We start from the raw sequence: 18,557 nt of genomic DNA on the forward strand, positions 1-18,557 counted from the left end.
ACTTGTTGTCATTTATTTATTACACTTGTATAACAAGAAAATGTGTATATGCTTATATAATTTTTTAATAACCATAACCAATATGAAAACAAAATATATAAAACATGTTTATGTGAAAGCTGAAATATTAAAATCTGCAGGTAGATATATAAACATAATGTAGATACATTTATAATAATGCATCTATCAGTAGTAAAAAAAAAGACAGCCGTGAAAAGTCAGTATGATTAACAGGTAAGATATTCACAGAGCCATAAGAACTGTGTCCAGTCCATTGCAGCTTTCCTGGTGAGACAGCAGTACTGGTGTCAGATAAGACTGCTCTCTAGTACTTTTAGGCTACCTTGACACTCCAGTCCACCACTGCTGAGGAGTGACCTAAAGTTTTCCTTAGGGTGTCTTTACACTCTAGTACACCATTGTAGAGGAGTGACCCAAAGCTTTCCCAGGTTCCTTGACACTCCAGTTTACCACTGTAGAGGAGTGACCCAAAGCTTTCCCAGGTTCCTTGACACTCCAGTCCACCACTGTAGAGGAGTGACCCAAAGCTTTCCCAGGTTCCTTGACACTCCAGTCCACCACTGTAGAGGAGTGACCCAAAGCTTTCCCAGGTTCCTTGACACTCCAGTTTACCACTGTAGAGGAGTGACCCAAAGATGACTCTAGGAAGAGCTGCTAATAAGTTTTACACTCAGATATAAACTCGTATATTCACCGAGAGTCAACCTTTCCAACTGCATTTCCTTTAATTTACGGTTGGTTAATGAAGTAATTATAAAATTGTATATAACAACCATAAGTGACCAAAGAAATTTTTTATCATAGCAGTAATAGTTCATGTGAGAACTGAAATATGCATATTTTTGCAATATTTAAGTATATACTAAGTATATAGACATCATTTATTATACAATTTGTAGACAAGAAATATTTCATTATCTTTGGTTTTCTTTAATATAAGAGAGAAACAACCAATCGGTTGACAATGAGGCAACTCCGTTGACGGTTTGCACAAAAAACAAGACCGGAAAAAATCGTAGTATTTACTTTCAACGAAATGATGAAGGCAAGCAGATTTTATTTGCTCTTCCCAAAAACAAACTGATTTATGTCCCCTGGTTCAGTCATCTCCGGTGGATTATGTCCCCTGATGTACCTACACCTTCTGATTGAATCCCACATCAGTTCTTGACTATCCCGCACTGCGTTCTGGTAGCCATTGTTTCGTCCGTTTCTGGCTAGTTCTTGTTTTGTCAAAACTTGCGCGAACTTCAGAATATCCCCTTCAGATAAACGCCTGGGTCGGTGGTTACTCAATACTTTCTGCGTACTTTTATTCCGCGATTTCCCATTTATAGAGTTCTGTTGTTGTAACTTAGAGTGATTTCCCTTGATTTTAGCAGTCTCCTCATTTGCACAGCGCGTTGTAGCCATATCGAGGCTTTGACCGTTCGTACGACTGTTGGCTCTATTCAGCTCGTCGTCTTCTTCTTCCTCGGCCACAATATCCGATGGTAAATTAAGTTTGATCGAATGTTTCAAGTCTTCTGATTCTGTACCGTTATGCTGCTTAGCTGACGAGAACTCTTCATGTGTGGATAGAAAAACCCGACTAATTGCGGGTTCAGATTGTCTTCTGATTCGTCTTTTATCCGGAACGTCGAACGTTTCTTGTTTTGCAAAATCTGAGTTTACTTCCTCTGCTGACGTCATGTCCGTGACGTCATTACGACCCTCGGCAGGCGAGGTTGCACCTTTGGGCGTTTGTTTTTCAAGTTTAAAATTTTGTTTACCGTCGACATTATTTTTTAACACCTCTGACGATAATTTGCGTTCCCTACCAGAGTTAGCGTCCTTGTTTGGTTTGCCCCCTCGCTTGTATTCACCGTCGGCGGATTTACCTCCCCTTTTCACCGATGCCGATTTGGCCTTCTCCATTAGGTTGTTGATGTTGACGGGAAAATCGTTTGCTTGTTGACCCGTCACCTGCTGGGGAATGACAGGCACTGTGGCAATACTCAGCCTACGTCTGCTCCGCGGCGAACCGGATGGATCTATTGGGTAGGGAATGTTTAAGTTGCCCTCTATGTAAGGGAGTGAACTCCTCCTCCCGGAAGGTCTTGGTGTCGGGTTGGGATCTAAAAATAGAAAACTTACGTTATTCAATTAAATAAAAATTACTTCTTTAAGTTTTAAAAACTCTACAGGTAGGTCTATACACAGTCGCAGGATTGAATAAACAACTTATAAATCTACATGCAGACGTAAAGTGCAGTCAGCCGTGAAAAAATGAAGAGCAGGCAATTCAAACATAAATAGAAAAAAAAGAAACAGTAACCTGTGGAAGTATAGAGTAATTGCCCCTTACGTAACACTAAACGATAAGTGTGCTTGAATGAAACGAATAAATCGATTGGTTTAGCCACTTGTCGCATGTCTCCTGACACTTGAATGGAGTTCTCGATGACAATCAGACACGTGATCGAATTTTCTACTTCCCATTTACATCACAGCGTGATCGCCATTTTGGGAATGCTCGAGGCCGAAAATAGAACATGTATTTTGTAACGTAACTCGCAGGTGTCCAAAAATAAAACCCACTTGAACGGCTTGAAACTAATTTGATTATTTTTGGAGTTGCCAAAACAAATGCGAGGCGTGGCAACGTCATTGTTGACTTTCACTATCGGTATCACAGGTTCTTAATTTTGCCGCTCCCATATTTTTTCTTAAAGGAGATAGATAAAAAAAAAAGGGGGTGGAGGGGGGTGTCTGATTGACTCACCACTCTTTTATTAAAAACTTTGTAAAATATTTTTTTTATATAAAATTTGATCCCCATAAGCACTTTGTTTCCTTTTAACTGAATGTTTAAACGACGTTGAACCAAATATATATATATATATATATATATATATATATATATATATATATATATATATATATAATATATATACAGCTTTTTTTTTGAAAGTTTGTTTGGGAGACGGGGATTTGGGGTTTTTAAAATCATTTTTTTTTAAAAAAAACCCACAGTTCTATAAGCCTGATCTCTCATCTACAATAATTTAGTTTGTCCTCGAAAAAAATGCTAGTTTTAAAATTTAAATGTTGAATGAAAGACATGTATATTAAAACTAACATAAACTCTAAGGAATACTTGAAAGAGATATTCTCCCAACCATAAAGTAACTGGTGACAAATGACATCTATGTTTACCACTACAGTTGACATTTAATGACATAATATAAAAAAAAATACCTTGCAAGAACTCATCGAAATCTCGAGTTGATTTTTGCAGCTTTGATAAGTCAAGGCCAAGGTCGCGCAGCTCTTTCTGAAATTTGGCCTCGCTTTGGCGTTGTTGCATGTTCAAATCGATCAACGTTTTTTCTAGAATCTTCACCGAGTGCTGCTTTTGGGTCACGACGCGCTCCATGGCGATCTGTGGGGTGGGGGGGGGGGAAGAGAAAGATGGCGTGGTTGTAGCAGCTGATTGGTCTTCATTAATTAAGACAAAAATCTTCTCGCAGGTTATTTTCGATATCATATGCCCAGAGTTTCTTCCAGGGATCTCTTCGGGGGAAGAAAGTCTACCACCCCCCCCCCCCGAACGAAATTGAATTTATATATAAAACATATACTTTTACCAGTGTTCACCCCAACCCCCCCCCCCCGGAAAAAGTTGTCCGCCCCTCCCCCCTCCGGATAAAAAAGTCTGGAAGAAACACTGTATATGCCTTGGATTAAAACGCAACCAAACCTAATTAGAAAAACTACGTTTGGGCTGTTGACTTTAAGAAGAAGTAGATTTTGGGTTAGGGCTAGTGTTAAGGTATTTTACGTCACCGTCAATTTAAAGTATCGAAATTGGTTTAATCGCATCACAGTTCCTGGCTAAAAAGAAATGACACAGGGATTTTAAGAGTTATGTTAGTGCTTTTTTGGAAGTGTTATACTATAAGATTTAATATTCAGTTGTATAAGCATCGGGTTAAGGTGTTATGTTGCTAGTCTTTCTTCTTCGTCGCTCTTAATTTTAGTGTTGGAAGTAATCCCCTCCAACACAATTAAGTACACATGTCAACTGGATATGCGCCAATGAGGCCGTTGACTCCGATGTCAGCCTGCTTTTCGTTTTGGATTTGCTTCCATAGCATTTGTCCAACCAAGAACAAACTACAAGGCAGCAGTTGTTTGATTTTGGCGTTGTCCCCAGCTAACGAGCCTCATCTGCCCGAGGGTTCGAACTCGAGACCATGCCGACTCGACCATGCCGACCCCTATGTTGCTAGTAACTAAATAGATTTTAGCTGTGGGTACATTACATGTCTTGTAATGATATATTTAAACATAATCAAGGACGTAAGAAAATTCTAATTTAATCAGTTATTTGAATATATCACGTCAGTGTAAACAAAAGCTCTACCGGTTATTAAAATAACATAATAATACATCTATCCATGCTCTTGTGATTGTGTGAGCAAACCCAACACTTAAGCGTCGGCTGTCTTTCTATAAGAATGCACAGGTAACATTTATTGCTTCACTAACTTGTGCCATACAACACAATCGATGGCCTAATTAGTGATGCTAGGACGAGAGCCAGAGCCCAAGAAAACATGGAGTCATAAACAGGCGTAATCAGCCTGATCGGCATTTAATTAACAGCCGAATGTAGGACGCAGGATATTTGATTCCTATGGGAAAGTACACTTGCTCAATAAAACGTATTGATCGGACAATTAATCCCGGTCCAATTTGGGCGATTTCGTGGAAATATGCAAATAGTTTATTTTAATCTGAAACCTTAAAGAATTCGTCCGAGTCTGTACACCATTTTAAGGATCTGGTGTGTGTAAGTTTGTATGTGTGAACAAGAGTGCTAGCAAGTTTGTATGTGTGAGCGAGTGAGCGAGTGTGTGAGCAAGTGTGTATGTGTTAGCGAGTGTGCTAGAAAGTTTGTATGTGTGAGCCAGTGTGCTCGCAAGTGTGCTCATGTGTATATGTAAGCCAGTGTACTAGTCAGTTTGTATGTGTAAGCCAGTGTGCTAGAAAGTTTGTATGTGTGAGCCAGTGTGCTCGCAAGTGTGCTCATGTGTATATGTAAGCCAGTGTACTAGTCAGTTTGTATGTGTAAGCCAGTGTGCTAGAAAGTTTGTATGTGTGAGCCAGTGTGCTCGCAAGTGTGCTCATGTGTATATGTAAGCCAGTGTACTAGTCAGTTTGTATGTGTAAGCCAGTGTGCTAGGAAGTTTGTATGTGTGAGCCAGTGTGCTCGCAAGTGTGTATGTGTGAGCGAGTATGTGTTGAATTTCTGTATTCGATTAATTGCGGTTCTAAGCTTGGGAGCTAAGCCTAATTAAGTCCTTAAGGATTATTTGATTAATACTTAATTAAATTTTACTAAAATATTATAATAATTGGGTAGTTTTTCTTGTATGCCTTCCAAGTACTAAATTACATTTTAGTTATTTTAAAGACGTGAATGAGTTATCACACATCGTATGCTTCAATCACCCTTGGTAACTGTTGTAGCTGCTATGAATGAAATATTTAATCCACTAATCTACCTGGTTATAATACAGATCTAGCTAATCCAGCATGACATTAATGCGCTAATCAGAACAAAAACAACGGCACCGCATTATGGGATTCCAGACTTAATCAATTAACAAAACAAACCGTTCGAGTCGAACCTTGACCACATTTAACGTGCCGAGTACAGAAATACGAGCTGGTTCGTTAGGCTCAATACTCCATGCCTGGGTAAATTGGCTTAGTGTTGTGGGGGATTGGGTGGTGTATTGGGAGGTGGGATTAGTGAATTGTGTAAAAGGTTAGTGTCTTGGGGAAATGTTGATGTATTAAGAACTGGGATGGTGTATTGGGAGGTGGGATTAGTATATTGGGTAAAAGGTTGGTGTCTTGGGGAAATGTTGATGTATTAAGAACTGGGATGGTGTATTGGGAATGGGATTAGTGTATTGGGTAAAAGGTTGGTGTCTCGGGGAAATGTTGATGTATTAAGAACTGGGATGGTGTATTGGGAATGGGATTAGTGTATTGGGTAAAAGGTTGGTAAAAGGTTGGTGTGTTGGGGAAAAGGTTGATGTATTAAGAACTGGGATGGTGTATTGGGTAATATGTTGGTGTCTGGGGGAATAGGCTGATGTATAAGGGAATGGGGTGGTGTATTAAAGAATGGACTGGTGTATTGGAGAATATGTTGGTGTATTGGGGAATGGACTGGTGTATTGAGAAAGAGATGGTTTACTGGAGAATTGATTGGTATATTGGGAGATGACGACATAGCCGCACTGTTGGACCATTTACTACACACATTTTGAGGGGAGTGTGCGAAGGGGGTGTCGTGTAAATGCTTAAAGAAACCCCGGCTTAACCCAAATCCCTTCGGCTTACCGTGCCACTCCGCAAATTCGTCCCCTAAATCAAACCCCCTACTTTAGGAGCAACTGACCTAAAAAGATAGCCACTCGACTACTCCTGGAATATTGATTGCATAATTGATCTGGCATAATTACACATTAACCTTGGCACGTCTTACCGACGTCGGAAGTTAATGTCTAAGGAACATTTCCTAAAGTAAATAGACACCGAACTCGTTCCTGATAAATATTTCCAGGTTTAATTAAACATTTCCCGGTGATTGTCTTGTATCTGGAGTCAACTATAAAGATAGTCCAATAAAGATAGTAGAGAATGTTCTAGCCTGGATGTCTTATAATAAAAAAAAAATCTGTCAAGGACTTTTCTAATTTATGATTACCTCCCCGTTTTTCTGACTACAGCCTTGTTTCAGGTAATTTATGAACTTGAAATGGTTTTTCTTATAAAGTTAAATTATTTGACCAGCCATTGATTTTCTTCTTCTGTGCAAGTTTTAAAACATATGGATTGTCTTTGAAAGAAAACTATAAGCGGGGAGAAGGTGGCGATGGAAGTAATGTTAGTGAATAAGGTGGTCTAGTGGTAAAACGCAAGCTTTAACTCAGATTTGATAAGTTCGATACCTGTGCTCAAGACTGTTCCCCACGCAGTGGCGTAGCCAGGATCGTCTCAAGGGGGGGGGTCCAATTTTTACCCGGGGACAAACTTTCGATTTGCACCCCCCCCCCCTCAAACTTTCGATTTTCACCCCCCTCAAACTTTCGATTTGCACCCCCCCCCCCCCTCAAACTTTCGATTTGCACCCCCCCTCATACTTTTTATATATATACCGAGGGGTCTATGGGGGGGGGGGGGGGGGTTATGACCCCCCCCTAACCCCCCCCCCCCTGCCTACGCCACTGTCCCCACGTATCAGCTCCTACCCCCACCCTCAATCATTGCTCCCCACCCTCAATCATTGCTCCCCACCGAGCTAATACTAAGCGTAATTCAAGAAAATAAACCAGATTCTACATTCTGATGTGAAGCATACTTTCAGGAAATTATCCTCTACATTTTTTGTAATTTACTTACAAGACACAATCCACACAAGCAATAAAAACGACTAAGAAAAACAACAGGGGCGGGGATTCAACTGAACAAGAAGAGCAAGAACGCCTTTTTCTATCTTTGCCTTCATAAGTTTAATTTAGTCAGTTGTTATGTTTATATTACAATTCGTTAGCCGATGTAACTGCTTTAATAACATAGGCCTAATTATGCCATGATTACCCTACAACCCATATGATTAACCCTAAAAGCCCAAACACAACTCCTATGATAACCTCTACCGTTATCCCTAACGATACCCCCCCTATGTTATAATCTCATCGATAACCCCTACGATAAGCCCCCGAGATAACCCCCTTACAAACAGTTGGTTGAACTTGGTTGAACCCTAGAGGTTACACAGGACACTCTGGAACTTCTCAGGTCACGTCTGCTGAAGTTCATCGAAACGTGACCTGTACACTACCCGCAGTATCTGTGAAAAGCTGCACTATTTGGTAGACGTGAATAACGTGAAATGACTCTTTCACCACAAGTGCCATTACAGGCGTCTTAAAGTAAATATGGAGAACAGGGGTAACCCAAACACATTATAACCGCTAAGCAAATAATAAAAATATAACCTTGATACGAAAGCGATTTTATATTTTTATTATATTTTCACTGCTAGCAACTTTAAAATTAATCTAGACTTACAAAGCCAGATCATATGTTTTGTTATTATGCACGTACCAGAGGCGTAGCGACCCTTCCCGGCGCCCGGGGACAAACTTTCAATTTGACGCCCCCCTCGGGAGCAAATTTTGAATTTGCACCCCCCTCAAACTTTTGATTTGCACACCCCCCTCCAACTTTCGATTTGCACCCGCCTCAAACTGCAAAAATGCAGTTAAAATGACATTTTCATTTGTTTTTACAACCCATTTTGGCACCCCCTGAGGTCGGCGCACGGGGACATATGTACCCCCCCCCCCCCCCATCGCTACGCCTCTGGCACGTACACATATGCATATATATATATATATATATATATATATATATATATATATATATATATATATATATATATATATATATAATGCAGTATAACACGTCAATTACAATATTTTTTTAAAGTATCCATGGTTTCCCCTAAATATTTATTTTTCTCTTTCCTTTAAAAAGAACTACGCATTTCTCTTTTAATGTACCATAACTAGATCCTTCTCTTGAACTACATAATTTGGTATAATTATTAAAAGCTATTTTTTCTCTGTCTTTTAATAAGAACTACGCATTTCTTTTAATGTACCATAACTAGATCTACCTCTTGAACTACATAATTTTGTATAATTGTTAAAAGCTATTCAAATTAAAGTAAGAAAATCTATGCACACAATTTCTCGTAAATAGCCTTTATAAATCCCAACCAGCGCACACGGAAAGCCTTCCTAAACTGACTAATAGCCAAATAGGTGTCTATTTAGTCGATTAAGTCCTCACAACACTCAACGGGTTGGGCTATTGGGAACCCTTTTATCAAGTGGCCATGTTGTAAAGGTGAAGAAGTTCAGCGTGGGCGTTGTATTGATATTAGTTCATCGTGTTTCCTGTTATGTCATGTTTAAATGTAACGAGTTTGATTAAATACGAGGATCAATTGAAAGGTGTTTTTTTTATATTTTGAATACAGCGGAGGCGTAAACAAATATCTTGCCACTTAGGTCCCACACAAGGTTTGCTAACTTAAATAGGTAATACGTATAGTTTTACATAGGGGTCATTTATATATAGAGGTAATGCACATTGATCCAGTTTTTCCACCACCATGGTCCCGTCCCTAACCTTGAAATAACACACACACGCACACACACAAACACCCCCACCATTTCAATGATAATTATTGTGTTTCTCATTGTTTTTTTGTGTGTGACAATTACTTAATAAAAGCTGCGCCACATTACCTGACCCCCCCCCCCCCCCCCACACACACACAAACACTTTTATTATAACACAAAATCCACAAGTCTGACCCCCTCCATCCTCTTAAAAGTGTGATATAATTTAGAGTAGACAACATACGTCAAAATAGACACGTTGATATTACGTTATTACATATCCTATCTCTTATACATGATAATTCAGATATTTGCAAAGGTCGGCGTTGTCGAGTCGGTAAAGCTCATGGTTGGTAAATCCCGAGTTCAAATCCCCGGGCAGATGAGGCTTTATACCCATCTCGGAGAGAAAAGTCCAAAATTAAGCAACTGCTGTCTGTAGTTTATTCTTGGAAGAAAAAACTAAAAAACAATCTTTCTCTACATATCTTTATACTTTTATATTCTCCCCCCCCCTAACCCCCAGATATTGAATACCCCTACCAGACCTCCATAGATTCTCCCCCCACACCCCACACTCGACTGACTCCCCCTACCACACCTCCGTAGATCCTTCCCCCACCCCTCCCCCATTGACTACCCCTACCACACCTCCATAGATCCCCCCACCCCAGACATTGACTACCTCTACTACACCTCCATAGATTCTCCCTCCTCCCCCCCCCCCCTTACCCTAGACATTGACTAACCCTTCCACACCTCCATAGATTCTCCCTCCTCCCCCCACCCCAGACATTGACTACCTCTACCACACCTCCATAGATTCTCCCCCCTCCCCACCCCCGATATTGACTACCCCTACCCTCCATAGATTCTCCCTTCCACCACAAGTCGTGCAAATAAACTAAAATAAATATTTTTCCATTAAAATCTTAATGCTAATCGATCTCCCCTCTATACCGACTCCCCCCCCCCTTCTGCCCCACCCACCCATATAGATACCACTCTACACCCATACACCACCAACCCAATGTCAATACGTGAAGATAACAAACATTAAATCGATACAAATCACACCAAGTCGAATTAAAGAATTCTATTTTTATACAACACTAGATAACGAGGTGTAGGTCAAAATGGTTGAATGTCGTTTATCATATTGCTTTACCACACCTCACCCACCCCCACACTCTCGCTAAGTAGCTCCCCTCCACATGTGTTTATAATGTATTATGGAAGTTTTTATCTCTAACGTTTCCTCGTTTAAAAAAAATAAAACTTAGATCTACGACTGTTTGTGAAAAAAAAAGTAAATCTTGGATTTAAAATCGTTAGAAAACAACATGATGAAAAACGTAAAACTTAGATATTTTATCGTTTGCCAAATGTTATGAACAAAATAAATAAAACTTCAAATTACGACCGTTAGCAAAACGACATAAAATACGGTCGTTTTCAAATGCCACGAATAAACATTAGTCTTAGTACTTAATTTGAGATGTTGATTCGTTGCAAAGCAAGTAGTCGTGTTTGAGGCAAAATAAAATTTAACATTTGAATTGTTATTCATGTTATTGTCAATATCTATTTTTAAAATCGGATTTTCGACATCACGGCTCATTTCACAATCGCCAACATAATGACTGATTCTTGTTACGGGCTTGTAAATATTTTATCTGACGTTTGACCATTGGTCCATTTCCTGTCAACTTCTTGTCCACCTCTCATCACAATCGGTCAACATCTTGCAAACTTGTTCATCTTATCGAGGCATAGTTGTCACGGGCGATCAGTAATCTCATGTCTGAGTTTTAAAACATTAAAGTACCCTCATGTCTGAGTTTTAAAACATTAAAGTACCCTCATGTCTGAGTTTTAAAACATTAAAGTACCCTCATGTCTGAGTTTTAAAACATTAAAGTACCCTCATGTCTGAGTTTTAAAACATTAAAGTACCCTCATGTCTGAGTTTTAAAACATTAAAGTACCCTCATGTCTGAGTTTTAAAACATTAAAGTACCCTCATGTCTGAGTTTTAAAACATTAAAGTACCCTCATGTCTGAGTTTTAAAACATTAAAGTACCCTCATGTCTGAGTTTTAAAACATTAAAGTACCCTCATGTCTGAGTGTTAAAACATTAAAGTACCCTCATGTTTGAGTTTTAAAACATTAAAGTACCCTCATGTCTAAGTTTTAAAACATTAAAGTACCCTCATGTCTGAGTTTTAAAACATTAAAGTACCCTCATGTCTAAGTTTTACAACATTAAAGTACCTTCATGTCTGAGTTTTACAACATTTAAGTTCCCACATGTGTGAGTTTTAAAACATTAAAGTACCCTCATGTCTGAGTTTAAAAACATTAAAGTACCCTCATGTCTGAGTTTTAAAACATTAGAGTATCACGCTGTTTAATTTCAGACCTACACCGGCAAATGCTTCTCGATATTGCATTATCACTCACACAGCCATACCCACCCCTACCAAAGCACAATTATACCCACCTTATCAAAACATAGTCATACCCACCCCATCAAAACACAGTCATACCCCTCCATCAAAACATAGTCATACCCACCCGCTCCCGCATCAAAACTCTTTTATACCCCCTTTCCCATTAAAATAGTCTTACCCACCCCTACCAGTTGATTAGTGCTGAGAAAAAAAAAACATCAGCAAAAAAAAAACAAAAAAAACCCTAAACTTCCTGGTTTGCTATAAATCAAGGTTGTACTAATCACCGGCGGCTGGGTAAACTTCCCTAAAACAACCTTTATCAATCAAACGGGAAGATTTCCTGTAAGCCTCTCTCCCTAGCAGACAGAATATTTTAATCTGTTGACTGCCGGTTAATACGTAGTTTTCTACCTGAATAGGTTAAACTAAAGAATTTTTTTTTTTAGGTTTGTAGTGAATTTACTTCATATTGTAGGAAGTTTGTGGAAATTAGTTCAATATATGGCTCAGTTTTTTTTTTATCGCGGGGTGCGTTCAAAAAATGTGATAAAGTATTTCTCATGTTTAAAAAAGAAAGATGAATAAGATTCTTCAGTTCGTTAGGATTATTGTTTTTTTTTTTAATTTAAAGAAAAAAATGTAAGAAGTTTGTGTAGAACTTTGTGACGTTGTTTCAGGGGGAGGGAGGGTTTGGATTGTTGACCTAAAGAGTGACGCAAGGGGAGAGAGGGTCGCCGAAAATCGAGTGGAGTCATTTAATTGATAAGAGATTTACCATACCACAAACACACATTAAGATTTTCCTTTTAAAAAATTGAAAAGGCAGGCGACGGATAATCCATAAATGACGTGAAACTTTTTAAAACGACTTTACTTCCTCCCCTCCCCATCGTCGTGCGACGGCGTGGCCTAGGAGTAGAGCTCTAGAATGCAGAGGCGTAGCGACCCTTCCCGGCGCCCGGGGACAAACTTTCGATTTGCACCCCCCTCCCCTCGAGATTTCCATTTGCACCCCCCTCAAACTTTCGATTTGCACCCCCCTCAACCTTTCAATCTATTTTTCCAACCCATTTTGGCGCCCCTAAGGTCGGCGCCCAGGGACATATGTCCCCCCCCCCGCCCCCCCCCCCCCTCGCTACGCTACTGCTAGAATGTTACCCCGAAAGTCTCAAGTTTGAATCCGGGTTCAAGTCAGTGGAAAGACTATGAGTCCACCCAGCTCTGATAAGTACCTAACTCAGGTTAGGGATGGTAAACGCGGCTAAGCATAGTGCTGACCACACTATCATATGAACTCTACTTCATCTGCCCAAATGGATCACTACTAAATTTTACTTATTTTACATATCATCCCAAACTTAAACCTTCTATATTTAAAATGACCTCCCACGAACAACTTCCCTCAAAAAATGCAGTTTTAAAAAAATATATATTTACTGAGGTCTGACAACGTTTAACTTAAGTATTTTAATCGATTTCTATTACAATTTACAATCCTTTAAAATGAAAAAAAAAAACAACTGCTAAAATTCAGTTTCGAACGTTGCTTTTAAAATTTTAAAGTATGTCATCACCTGATCTTACCAGCCCCCCCCCCCCATCCCCCCAAGTATGGAACATCCATCCCTGAGTCGATATCCTACCAACGCTACTGATTACAACCCCCCCCCCTCCCCTTTTCAATGTATCTTTTTCCTACATGTGAACATATTCAGAGGAAGGTCGCACACATACAAGGCGTTGTGGGAACTGTCCGAACAGTGAGAAACTGTCATTTATGTGACATTCTTTGACAGTCAGTCCTGACATTTACTACATACATACATGGGCAAAGTTGAAAATAGAATGTAAACAACAGTTATGAGGTCAGCGTGACATCGCAACATTGCGACCACCCTTAAAAAGCCGTACAGCGCCAAATGTGGTTACATATAGCCTGTCTCTTTAATAGGTTAGATTGGTGTTTTAAAAGCCTGAGGTTTAAAAAGCCTGAACTTAACCTTACCGCCTTCTCGTGAAACATCCACAAGATATAAAAATAAGAAAAGCCCCTTCTTTAGACCTAGCGATGAAATAGAGTTTATATGCCCCCCCCCCCCCCCCCCAGGAGAACGTCTACCGCCCGCAGTGAACAAAACAGAATTTTTATAGAAAATATATACATATAAACTTTTACCAATGTCCGCCCCCTCCCCCAGGAAAATTGAGTCCACCCCCCCCTACCGAAATATCCAAGTGCCCGCCGCCGGAGAATATGAAACACTGCCTAAAATGACCCCCGCCCCCTTTAAATTGCAGTTGGATTCTCTTCAAAACACTATTTTTGTTTCTCAAATCTTGACTAGCTCGACCATCTAAAGAATTTTAGTTAATTTTTATTACAATTTATTAAAACAGTTTTCTAAAATGCAAAATAACGGCTATAATCAAGTTTCTAACAGACTTTTTTTGAAATGCATAAGTGTGACGCCACACTCTCTGACCCCTCCCCCTCATCGGCACAAAATTACGGACCACCTACAAGTATGACATCACTCATGGACGATCCCCTTAGCTGTGTAATCACATCAAACATATTATTTACAATAATAGAAACCTAACCTTGTTCTAAACCTAATCTAAATATACATTTTTTTAATTTACAGAATACATTATATGTCTACTAATTAAAGTCTATAACTCAATTAAAATAACATAATTACTAGATCAAGATTTAACTCACCTCTGTATCTTCTGCGCTTCCACTTCGGCAAGCTTGTCTCTCTTTAACTCAACTCAGCTCCTGGCACTAGTTTCAAAAACACCACCATCCAAAAAGCAATAAATCTCTAATCTTCTAGCGATCTATTCCTCTCTGTGACAACTCTTTATCTGGACGCAAGAAGCGAGAGAATCGAGCAAATATAACGGATTACCAACTGTCCTGAGATTTCGTCAAGTGTTTTGACCGGCCAACGAACTGTTTACAAAGATATTTTTCCGGCGAACTGTTGGCATAAATATAATATACACAAATCCCTTTTATATGTGTTTACAATTAATAACAAAATGTGAATCGAATTCAGAAGGGAACGTTCGAATAGAAATAAAAATATTTTGACGTAAGATTTATGCACGGGTGCAAATTAGTGTGAAAGTAACGGAGCTCTGTCGATATTAACTTGTCTGCTGCTTAAATAAGTTTGTTAGAGTTAGTCCCCTTGGCCCGCCGGTAGCGATTGAAAAGCAGTAGTGATCTAGCTAAAACGAGTAATGCTATTCACTTATACCAGACTATTCCCGGGCCGTATTTGTTGTTCAATACGATTGGTTGCTCGTCGATTTCACACACCCGCTTCTCAATCAAATACTACGGCGTAGACAGGACACGATTTGCATAACTCGCCCCTCAACCAAATCATGTAACTTTTGTAATACAACTTTACTCAAAGTAAATCTTTTATGCTCAATTTTCTATGTAGGCCTAATATTTTTACTTTATTTTCTAAACGTAAGTTTATTGGTAACAAAAACAACAGCTAAATATAGCTTACCTTCAAATAATCATTGGAATGTAGTATATATTAGGTTGTTTATTCTATTTAAAATGTAAATATAGTGTCTAACCCCGAAGCAAAGGATGTCTAGGGCCCATAAACCCTGTCGCTCAATAGAAAATGAATTACCCCCCCCCCCCTCCCACATTGTAGCCTGTTTAAAAAGAAACGCGTTCAAATTTTATTTACTCCCCTCATTCAAAATATCTATCGTATTTTTAAAGTTATTTTTCCCCACAAACAAAAATGTTGTAAGTTGAATTCGTTGCTTAATATTTTTTGTACAAGGTAGAGTTGCAAACGTAATCAAACAATTTCATTATCTTCATCTTCGTTTGATAATAAGTATCAAGTGAGTGATATCATCTAAAAAAATAATCAACCTCCAACGAGTTGAATGGAACTCATTTTGGCAATCAACGGCATAATTAGACTCACATGTGTATATATGTATATATATATATATATATATATATATATATATATATATATATATATATATATATATATATATATATGTGTGTGTGTGTGTGTGTGTGTGTGTATATGTGTATGTGTAAGAGAGGGAGAGCAAACATAATCTAAACAAGTTTTGTATTCTGTATTCTGTGACCTCTTTAAAAAAAATACTCCCATCACCCACCCTCGACCTCATTTGGAAAAATAAATGGCACTATAAATCGTCTATTGTAGGAAAATAATAGTCGTGAGGTAAAAATAAAAGATCAATTAAATGCTATTTTTGTTTCAATATTGGCTGAAGTGGTCCATGCTATTTTTGGATATCGAAGAAATAGTTGACCAAAAATAGCTGTAATTGAATTATTGTTGTCACCTTAAAATAGGTCTCAATGTTTACAGTTGGGTTATCGTTTAAAAAAAATACTTTACTATTTTCAATACTAAAATGCGCATATTTAAAACAGTCAATTAAATTTATCCCAATTTTAAAAGCACTTTGATAAACAATATTCCATTATATATATATATATATATATATATATATATATATATATATATATATATATATATATATATATATATATATATATATATATATATATATATATATATATATATAATATATTTATATATATCAGTTTTAGTTTGGTTTAAGGGTGTATGGTATTTTACAAATTTTTTACTCAAAACTCACCTGTTTGTTCTCTACAGCCTACAAATTAGACAGAAAAGAATTGTGTTCCAAGAACAAGTGAAGTGAACTTCTGTACAACAGGTATACATTTAGTAATTGTTCGTACGTTTGTTGAGACAAATAACTCTCCTTCTAACTTAAGTATTATGTCTAACAAATCACAGTGGCTGAAGACATTTACATTACATACAGACACACAGACACTCAGGCGGACATATACTGACATACATACATGCACATATACAGGCTCTTAACTATACATATATGGACACATCCACGCTTACACGTACACATACATCACTCATACCTAGTTTATTAATAGGCAATATGACAATAAACTGACACGAGTACTTTCTCATATTGTTTAAATACATACTACATAGGATACAAGATGCACTATTCAATTTAGGCCTAAAATAAAACATCGAAAATATTTTCGAAAAATTAAATTAAATTTTTTTTTTTTAAATTTTGAAATGTATTCTGTTTACTTTAAATATTTGAAGTATTTTTTTAAAGCGTATAATTAAAGGGCGTATTTTTTGTTTGTACAACAACATAAATAATAATCGGCACGTTTAGGCCTATATTTTTCAAAACAAGCTTCAACTAAATATCGATTTGTCATTAAACTTCCGATATTATTGAAAAATAATTCTAAAATCGATAATTTAAAGTAAATACATTCGCAGCCCGCGGTTAATTTCCGGTTGATTTACAAACTGGTCATGTACTTTATGAATGGAAGGACCAGAGTTAAGATAAGTCTGTTTGGCTGGAGCTTTAGACTGCGGGGATGTTGACAGCAAAAGTCAAATAAACGAACGACGTATGATTACAGGAAAATAATACGCCGAATCGTGTGAAGGAAGGGGCGAGTGGGGGAGGGGGGGGGGATGTGGTGGCTCAACTTATATACTTTTTCCAGTGTCCGCCCCCTCCCCGAAAATTCTACCCCCGCCCCCGAAAATTTAAAGTACCCCCACCCCTCTCCGTGGAGGAAAAAGTCTGAAAGAAACACTGGTCGCATTTTTAGATCATACAAATTTTCGGGGAGGGGGCGGACACTGGAAAAAGTATATAATTATATTTTGTTGAATGGGACGGTAGACATGTTTTGGGGTGTGTGTGTGTGTGGGGGGGGGGGGGTTGGTTTTAGTTTAGAGAAAATAGACAGCACTATCAACCTAGCGCCCGTTGTATCCTTCCTCAACGGGCCATTTTTCTCGTTAACGTATATTTATAAATCGCGTGACCAATGTGATTTGTATTTCTACAGAATATTACTAATTTTAAACAGAATTTTTGTTTTCAAAATGTAGGAACGTTTCGAAAAACACGTTCGAGCTAACGTCTTGAAAAATATTTAAGCGGAATGTTTATTGATTTCTTGATATTAAAATCCGTTTATTCCATTGTTATAAAGTCGGATTTAGCCAACATCCGACGGGTCACGTTCAAGTGTCTATTTATACTCACGCATTTCACACAAACCCGTGTGTGTTATTTGCACCAAGACACAATACATTTTCTATGAAATGACGCTGTTTTGTCATGTACACGTTTTTTTTTAAAGAGTTGCGGAACTTTTCTCACGGAGTAGCGGCCCTTTGTTCAAACGGAATTGTCGCGACATGGACGACATTTGTGGCATTAACTCCAATCAAACCACGACCCATGATGTTCTATACATGTCTATGGGTTCACGAACTAAAGAGGAAGTCTGATAACTCGAGAACTACATTTTTTAGAGCTTTTGATTGCAGGCATTAATAGACAGACATTCACGTTCAAATAAAAAGCTAACGAAAATGCTCTGTCCGAATTATACTGCATAGCAATAATATTTCATTTTTGTTTTTCGTTTTTGTTTGGCTACATTTAAACGCAAAGTATAGTTTGATGTTAATATAGAGGCTATAATAGAATTAGAACTACAGTTAGAGCTACATTTTAAATGGCTCCTTTAAAAGTTTAAGCATAGTGTAGTTAACATTAATATTTGGTTACGTTTTTATATGGCTTATAAAATGGCTTATAAACCGATAACAGCAGAATTTATTGATAGTGTTCGTTGATAAATTGTGAAACTGTCCTTTATTTTCTTTTGTATTCATACAAAGCATTGT

The 18,557-nt window shown here is 38.1% G+C and overlaps 1 protein-coding gene across 1 annotated transcript; it reads right to left on the reverse strand.

Annotated features, from left to right (window-relative positions):
- Positions 1-4: 4 nt before the first annotated feature.
- LOC131954649 (uncharacterized) lies at positions 5-3,444 on the reverse strand. Its single transcript, XM_059318432.1, has 2 exons — positions 3,262-3,444; positions 5-2,138 (listed from the first exon to the last, which is right to left on the reverse strand). Exons 1-2 carry the CDS (start codon positions 3,437-3,439, stop codon positions 1,078-1,080), a joined length of 1,239 nt encoding a protein of 412 aa, XP_059174415.1. The 5' UTR covers positions 3,440-3,444; the 3' UTR covers positions 5-1,077.
- Positions 3,445-18,557: the final 15,113 nt, after the last annotated feature.

Source organism: Physella acuta, unplaced genomic scaffold, assembly GCF_028476545.2.
Source record: "Physella acuta isolate Inbredline_101_S28 unplaced genomic scaffold, ASM2847654v3 ptg001017l, whole genome shotgun sequence".
Lineage (NCBI taxonomy): Eukaryota > Metazoa > Mollusca > Gastropoda > Physidae > Physella > Physella acuta.

What these genes read in the sequence shown, in the direction of transcription:
- LOC131954649 (XM_059318432.1), bottom strand. Translation starts at nt 3,439, where the DNA reads ATGGAGCGCGTCGTGACCCAAAAGCAGCACTCGGTGAAGATTCTAGAA. An exon ending in TTTCGATGAGTTCTTGCAAG is followed by an intron (nt 2,139 to 3,261) that starts GTATTTTTTTTT and finishes TTCTATTTTTAG; the next exon opens with ATCCCAACCCGACACCAAGA.